This window comes from Sesamum indicum, linkage group LG15 (assembly GCF_000512975.1).
Source record: "Sesamum indicum cultivar Zhongzhi No. 13 linkage group LG15, S_indicum_v1.0, whole genome shotgun sequence".
Taxonomy (NCBI): Eukaryota; Viridiplantae; Streptophyta; class Magnoliopsida; order Lamiales; family Pedaliaceae; genus Sesamum; species Sesamum indicum.
The window spans coordinates 9643720-9652051 of NC_026159.1; the positions used below are offsets into that span (position 1 = coordinate 9643720).

At 33.1% G+C, this 8332-nt stretch overlaps 1 protein-coding gene across 3 annotated transcripts; it reads left to right on the forward strand.

Moving 5' to 3' along the window:
• Nucleotides 1966-7927, forward strand: LOC105178310 (UDP-galactose transporter 2). Of its 3 annotated transcripts, none has more exons than XM_011101768.2 (6): nucleotides 1966-2224; nucleotides 3554-3691; nucleotides 4135-4319; nucleotides 4409-4609; nucleotides 5592-5753; nucleotides 7552-7927. In XM_011101768.2, exons 2-6 carry the CDS (start codon nucleotides 3562-3564, stop codon nucleotides 7876-7878), a joined length of 1005 nt encoding a protein of 334 aa, XP_011100070.1. In that variant the 5' UTR covers nucleotides 1966-2224; nucleotides 3554-3561; the 3' UTR covers nucleotides 7879-7927. The 3 variants fall into 3 exon arrangements, with proteins under 3 accessions (XP_011100070.1, XP_011100071.1, XP_011100072.1); XM_011101769.2 differs by lacking the exon at nucleotides 1966-2224 and adding an exon at nucleotides 2284-2439; XM_011101770.2 differs by lacking the exon at nucleotides 1966-2224 and adding an exon at nucleotides 3377-3395.

Genomic DNA, 8332 nt, shown 5'->3' on the forward strand with positions numbered 1-8332 from the left:
GGAAATTTTTGAAAAATATTTTTATGGAAAATGACATGCTATATTTATTAATAAATACATATCACATATCACATTTCCATCAAAGTACTTACGAGTACGACTACGATGTTATAAGTTCGAATTTCATCAATATGTGAGTGTCGATCTATTTTAGTAATAATTATTTATCTATTTTAATAGTAGTTGTTGATTATTGGTAACTAAAAATTAGAGTAAATTACATTGACACCTCCTGAGATTAAATCAAAATATATAAAAGCTCCTTGCTTTTTTTGAAATTACAGTTACACCCTCTAATGTTATAGTTACAATCACAAATACACCCTCTATTCAAAGGCAAAGCTTACACAAACACCTCCTGAAAAATACTGCACTAATACGTACCTCTCATGGGATGTAGTTGTAATTTAAAGTAATATTAGTAATTATCTTTTGAGTATCTATTACTCTCATGTGTTGCTTCATTTTTAAAATTTTGAATTAATTATTTTTTATTTAAAAAGTATTTGAAGTTGACTTTAAAAGGTAAATATTTTATTTTTATATATATATAAAAGCGGTAATTACATTATCACATCAATATTGTAATAAATTGAACAATGAGTAATTCATTATTTCAGTCAATAGATCGATTTAACTAAAATAAATAAATAATAAATTCCAAAAAAACTCACATAAAAGTGATACTATCCACCCATTCGTTCCGCGGACTATAAGAGGTAAATATTATCTTTTGCTGGTTTTATAGTGTGGATCACAAATATAATATAGTTGAAGGGGTAAAATGCAATTTAAATTGTATTTGGATTTGAAAGAATAATTTAAAAAGACGAATTCAAATGACTCCATGTAAAAAAATATTAGAACCCATAAATATTTCACTCAGCGCAGCTTCAAAATGAGAGTCGAATGATTTAATATTCTTCGTAAAATATAATTATTCGTATATATATATATATAATATTAAAATTATTAAGTCCAAGTCAGAATACAATATTGAGAATATCAAATTTTGGGATCACTTCAAAATATTATCTCCTTCACTATGATATACATTAAATTGGAATAATTAAACCAACTTTCTTCAAGATTTGATGTAATTATACGTAAATTCTTTATAATTTAAAAAATTACACTTAATATCATTTATGTTTGTTTTTTTTCAATAAATAGATTTATCCATAAGCTAGAAAATCACGAAATTTGCTTATATGCATAAAATAACTATGAGAATTCATACTTACAAAAATTAATTTATTACATAGTTATTGTCGACGAAATATATGTTTTATGACAAAACAAACAATAATTTTATAATTAATTATAAAAATGTAAATTATAGTTAAATTAAAAAAAAATGAAACTTTTTTTTAAAGTTTAACGATCGAATTACAAAAATCGTTTAATGAACATAACTATAATTAAAATAAAAAAAATTAAGACGGATTAAAAATTATAAGCTATAGCTTTCATCAAAATGTATTTTTACAAAAACTTAATTTTAAAATTGATAAATTTATACTAATATAAAAAAAAAAGACCCTCTACACTTACAAATAACAGTTACTGATATCGTTACACTATTTTTTAAATGTGATAATCATACCCTTAATTAGATAGTTTTCTAAAAATTAATTATAATTATTTTTTTTAAAAAAGTAACTCATCGTCATTTTAACACCACTATATCAATTCTTTTAGAATATCATAGTACTTTAATTTTTTTACTTTTTTATTTTATTTTATTGATTTATATATTTTATTATTATTCATAATATATTTAAAAATATAAAAAAATATTTATTTTATATTATAAAAACGACGTTTCACAATAAATAGTCAAATAAAAAATATCAAACAATATAAAAAATTACATTTGCACCCGAAATACGGATTATAATCTGCTCAATCGCATGGCCAAGCGGGCATGAAGTTGTAAAAACACCTCCCAACTCACGCAACTCTCACACAACTCACAAAGGCAGGCACACATGTATACAACTGTATAGATACAAATGGGGACAAGAGAGCTGGAATCTTTCTCCAGTCTACGTCTCTTCATAATGGCGCAACTCCAGTCTTTTCAACTCCTCTACCCCTTCTCTTTCCACTATTTATATTATATACACACTGCTTATTCTCACCCCATTTGAATTTTCTACTCATCTATTACATGCCCATATCACAAAACTTTGCTCCCAGGAATTTTCCATCATATGCATATGTAAGCAGTAACAATCTTGTCTTTTTCTGTGTTCTTGTCTTGATTTTATTACTGGGTTCTTGTTTGAATTACAATTGCTTGTGGATAAGTCGAGTGCCGGTTAGGGGAATACTTTTTCCGTGGTGGGATATCAGTTTCTGATTTAGGAATATGGAGATCAGGGTTTGAAAGTTGAGTTCTTGGATGGCTCTTTGTTGAATTCTTAGTAATTTTAGGTAAACTTGAATTTAGTATTGAATTATGCTTGTGAGTAGATCACTTCTTGAGTTTTTTTCCTCCTTTCGCGTGTTTACTTTGTTTGAATGTTGGAGGGTACTGATTGGATTTTTTAGTTAGATTTCAGTTGTAGTAATTGGATTTGTTTCCCAAATTTGTTCACTGAAGTGACATGGTAGTTGGATTGGATTTCCTTGTGTAGTAGGATTGCATGTGTCTCGTGTATGTAGTTCAAGAACGGTATATCTGTAGCTTGTAAAGGGTATCCTCCGCACTTCCAGCTCTTTTCTTGGACAGGTGAAGGGGAAAAGAAGCGGATGCTCTTTGTAACTTTGAGCAAAAGTTACATTCCCTGCCTCATTTTCTGATCATTATGCTAGTAAATTATTCCCTTCCACATGCCGTTTAATGTACTTTTAGTCAAGAGGAAAGTGAATCACGCATAGTGGGTTGTGATTCATGTGAATCACTGACACCTTTCTTGGTGTAAACATGCAGTTTTATAAAGATAGAATAGGCTCATTGCATTGATGGTGGTGTGGGAAATTTTTCGTTCGCGAGTTAAAATTTGGGGGGGGGGGGGGATAGATTTGATATCCGTTTTCCTTATAGTATTTCCATAAAATCTCAGATGGAGAAAGTCTGGCTGATTGTAGTTTCACCTCTGAAAATCATCTCTTGTTAAAGATTAAATTATGTCAATTTTATGACTTGTTGGAAAACATTATGTAGTGAAGAAATGTATTTTATTTATTGCCTTGGATTAAATCTGTTGCACTAATTTTGTTGTAATGTCTTTTACCTTTGGTTACGAGCAATCGTATTATTTCCTTGTTTATTGCACAGATTTGCTCTACCCATCCATAACTTCTGTTTTAACCTTGGCTAGATGGCGTTGGTGCCTGTTCTGGAGATAGCCTTCTGATCTGTACTTCCGCCAGTAGCCTAATTTGTTGTTAGTTCTTAAAATATGCTGAAGGGTGTTCAACTAAACTTATAAAACATATTATAAGCTCCACATGTCTGAAAAACTTATAGTGAGCTGTAAAGTTTCAGCACAAGCAAAAAATATATGCCGGTTGTTAAAGCTGACTTGTTTTGTTTCTTTTGCAGTAGAAGAAATGTCTCTGACAAGCAAAGTTGAGCATAAAGTGGCTCTTGATACGGCAGCATGGATGTTCAATATTGTTACTTCTGTTGGAATTATTATTGTGAATAAAGCTCTAATGGCCACATATGGTTTTACTTTTGGTATGTTGATTATGCCTACCCAACTGATCCCAATATGCCTGCATTATCTTCCTTCTTTCCGATTTCACTATCAATGTTCGTGTCTGGTATAAGAAGTTTCAACAATGTGCCATACTATTTAGTCGAATTATTCAGTACAATCATTTTAAGATGGACTTGTATACTTTATAGTCACCCTTTTCGTCTACTTACCCATATACCTTGCTGTTAACAGGATTTTGCAATGTAACTATGGAAGAATTTTAACACTCAGATTAATAAAATAATGGCTAGTGACATCACTTCTCCACAGCGAACCATGTTTTGTGATGTCTCGACTGTAAATAGTGTTTGTTGCTTCTGCCAAAAATGTAGCTCTCACTACACTCTAGTAGCATATTGGTTATGTGTCTTTGTCCATATATTCCCTGATCCCTGTCCGACCTCTTCCATTTGTTTTGCAGCTACCAGTTTAACTGGCCTACATTTTGCCGCCACCACCATGATGACACTTATTCTAAAGCGGCTTGGATATATCCAAAGTTCTCATCTCCCAGTATCAGATCTTATTAAATTTGTTTTATTTGCAAATTTTTCCATTGTTGGAATGAACGTGAGCTTAATGTGGAATTCAGTGGGATTTTATCAGGTCAATTCTGTTATTCTGGTAATTCTTTTATTCTGCCACTAGACTACACTGACACCTAAAATATGTTATACTTTTGACATCCCTTCCAGATTGCAAAGCTGAGCATGATCCCTGTTTCATGTTTCCTCGAAGTTGTTCTGGACAGGGTGCAATATTCGAGGGACACCAAGCTAAGCATCTTAGTTGTTCTATTGGGTGTTGCAATCTGTACAGTTACCGATGTGAGTGTTAATGCCAAGGGTTTTATTGCTGCTTTCATAGCTGTTTGGAGCACTTCTCTACAGCAATATGTAAGTCATTCTTCCCTTCAATATATGAATCAATAAGACATGAAACTTTATGGTTTATCTAGCTAACAGGATGGATCTGGCATTCTGGCTCATGCAACAATCTAAAACTAAGGGGGTGTTCGGCTACGCTTATAAGCTCCAACAAAGTGTTTGGCAAATTTTTTCTTAAAGAGCTTATAAGATCTCGAAATAACATGTTTTGGATCTTATAAGCTCTTTAAGAAAAAGTTAACTTCTCTAACTTTTTTCAAAACATTTTATAAACTCTATAAGATTAATATGTCATGACACAAAAATATCCTTATTCACATACACTCTCTCTACCACACACACACATACATACTCTCTCTCATTATTTAGTAATAATTTATTATAGTCAAACACAAAAAGATTACTATTGATATTATATTTACTAAATAAATATAAATTCAAAACATTATAAATTATACGACTAGAAATAGTCAATGACAAAGAAAATATTAATTATATATCTATGTTAATATTCGAATAACAAAAATTTAGGTTATAATTAATTAGCTCTTAAATTTTTATTTGCTAAGAAATAACAACTTATTTAATTAAAACATCATGTCCTTTTTGGTCATTTTACCAATAAAAGATCTTCTTATGCCAAACACTCAATATTTTATAAGATGCGAAAAAATCTTATATGCTTTAACATCTTACTTTATCCAAACGGTGTAGGAGTTTATTTTTAAAATAAGATCCAACATCTTGTAAGCTCCTAAAATATTTTATAAGATGTAGGAGCTTATAAGATGTTCTAAAAAATCTTAGCCAAACACCCTCTAAGTCAGGAAACAGTCAGGATTTTATATCTTTTGAGCTCACCGCTCACCTATAGGCATGAACTAAATCTGATATGGGTGGGTTCATAAACGGCATCTCTATTGCTAATTGTTTTGTTATATACTTTTTCTCACTTGTTGTACATGAATATTGTTTCTTTTTGGAACTGCAGTTTGTTCATTATCTTCAAAGGAAATATTCTATTGGTTCTTTCGACTTATTAGGGCACACTGCACCACCTCAAGCTGCATCATTACTGTTAGTTGGACCCTTTATGGATTACTGGTTGACAGACAAGAGGGTTGACAACTATAACTATACCTTCATGTCGGTGGTAAGTATATTGGTAAAAATAAAAATATTTACAGAATGCTTTTGCTGATGTGTTAAGCTTGCTTCGTGTACGTAGTCTATTCCTTGCATTTGCTTGATAATATATGTTCCTCTAGTAGTTATTTGTCACACACATTGGTAGCTATTGAATGCTTCTGGCTTTGTTAATTTAGAAGGTTTTCACCTTGGGCAACCGTAGGAGAGATTGTGCTAGCACTAGGTCTATATCTTTAACTTTCTACTTCTTAATTAGGTTCCTTTTTCTCTGGTCTATGGTTCTTATAGATAACTTGAACTGCTTATTGTGTCATTTGTCTTTTCGACGTGGTTATCTTTGATTCACTTATTACCACTTTCTGGAGCCATGGCCAATATTTTGTTTGAGGAAAGGTTCCTTTGGTAAATCTAATTTTAGATTCAAATATTGCTACTATTTTGTTATTCAGAAAGCTTGAAAATTGTTCGTCTGCTCCAAATGGGGAAAAGACAGCTTTTTTATGGTCATTGAGTAATTGTCTAGTCTTCACGAAACTGAGAACTCAACAATGGGCTTCTTATGTGTAAGGTCGATTGGAAACATTTTATAAGTCTGAAGTATCTACCATAAGAGATAAATATTTCCCATTAGAATTCAATTTATCAAATGAAAATATCCAGAAATGGCCTCATACGATGGTTGTTAACTCAATGGAATTTTCCGTGTGTGAAGTCATTGTTAAAGACGAGGTAAACACACTGGTTCCTGTAATTTCTTTTGAAGTCGGTTGAGCTTATTCTTTTTTTTTTTTGCCAATGTAAAGGCTCAATCTATTGATTGTGCTCAACTTGGTCATCAGATTATGTAAGATCTGTAAGCTACCTTAGGCACTTGATGAAGATTTTGCTGTTCACAAACACCTGCTAGTTGGCTCATTTATTGCAAAGAAAATGCTAGTCATGTGGATGTCAACGGGTTACACGACCTGAACCTGAGCTCCAAATATAATCCCCCATGTTCCCAGTACTGAACAATGCATCCCACAATGCTGTTGTCAAGTTTTTTACCCATTTCTTAAAATTACAAACTATGTCCGATTGAAGTGCCGGTGGTGTGGGATTAATGTAGCTCAAATCCATGCACTATAACGCTTAATTTCCGTGTATACCTTGGCCCTGCTTTGGCTCCAAGACCAATGCCTTCTGCATTTGTATGAAGCATCTTACTCAACAAACTTTTGTTTGAAGTAAGCAACCTGTAAAACCTTAGCCCATATTGGAATTGTGGAAATTGAATATATTTGAAAATTAAGTGTACTTTGGGTTCTTCATTGCCATCCATTTGAGTACTTCTTTTAGAGTGGATAACATAATATGTTAGTGCTTGGGCAATGCGTACATGAACTGCATGACTCTTTTACCCTGCCGTCCTTCCATTTTGAAAAATTACACCGCACTGCTGCAGTCATATTTTACATGGCATTTTCCTCTCTACCGATCCAATCTTCAAGGAGCAAGTGTAATGTAAAACATGATAGCAGTTGGTGCAGCTTACTTCAAAATGGTTGGACCTTTCTGTAATATGCCTCAATATCAGGGATTATCTACGTAATTATCCTGTGTTCTCTTGCTGAATGTCTAAGTATTCTATATATCGTTTGCATCCTGCATGCTGTGTAAGTATTCTATTGCTTGTGTCTGCATGCATTATACGTTGGGACCTATTTGCAGTATAGTCTTGCTATTTTTCTTGTCTATCTATCCACATATTATTGCTTTTTTCTACTACCAGCCTAATAGTTTGTAATATTTTCTCTGTGCAGATGTTTGTCGTGTTGTCTTGCGTCATCGCTATAGGAACCAACCTAAGCCAATTCATCTGCATCGGCAGATTCACAGCAGTGTCGTTTCAAGTACTGGGGCACATGAAGACCATTCTCGTCTTGATATTAGGATTTCTTTTCTTTGGAAAAGAGGGACTCAACCTACACGTGGTCGTGGGAATGATGGTTGCAATAGTTGGAATGATGTGGTACGGCCACGCCTCCTCCCAACCTGGCGGCAAAGAGCGACTCCCTCCTCCGTCTAACCACAAGCCGGAAGAAGCAATCGGGCTTGTAAAATCCAACGAGCATGATGAAAAGGTCTAGCAACACTCCATAACTTCATAAACTTCTAGCCTAGGTCAACTGATTCCTGAAAAATGTAGATTCATTTCATTTGCAGGTATAAATTTACCAGTTTCTTGTTAGAAAAAAAAACGACAAACCGGGCAAGTACCCTTGAAAATTTTCTTACATGAATTAATAATTTATTCAAATCTCTCTCCCCCTCTCTCCCTCTCTCTCTTTCTCTCTCTCACACACAGCAGAGTGTTTTTGCATCTTCAGCTTCAATTCATACCTACTACTGGAAATGTACAAGGGCACATTAATTGCATTGTTCAGGCCCTCAGAGGAGCTCCATGCATAGTAAATGCTCATATCTGATGGAAAATCGAAACTATGCAAAGAATTCTCTGTATATGCTTGTGGTCCTCGTGGAGGCACACAACACCCAACATGGTAAGTCCAATCCAGAAACATGGGAAACGACGTGTTCGTT

Coding starts and splice junctions, on each gene's coding strand:
- LOC105178310 (XM_011101768.2), top strand. CDS start 3,562: ATGTCTCTGACAAGCAAAGTTGAGCATAAAGTGGCTCTTGATACGGCA. Junction 3,692..4,134: donor CACATATGGTTTTACTTTTG/GTATGTTGATTA, acceptor TTTGTTTTGCAG/CTACCAGTTTAACTGGCCTA. Junction 4,610..5,591: donor GCACTTCTCTACAGCAATAT/GTAAGTCATTCT, acceptor TTGGAACTGCAG/TTTGTTCATTATCTTCAAAG.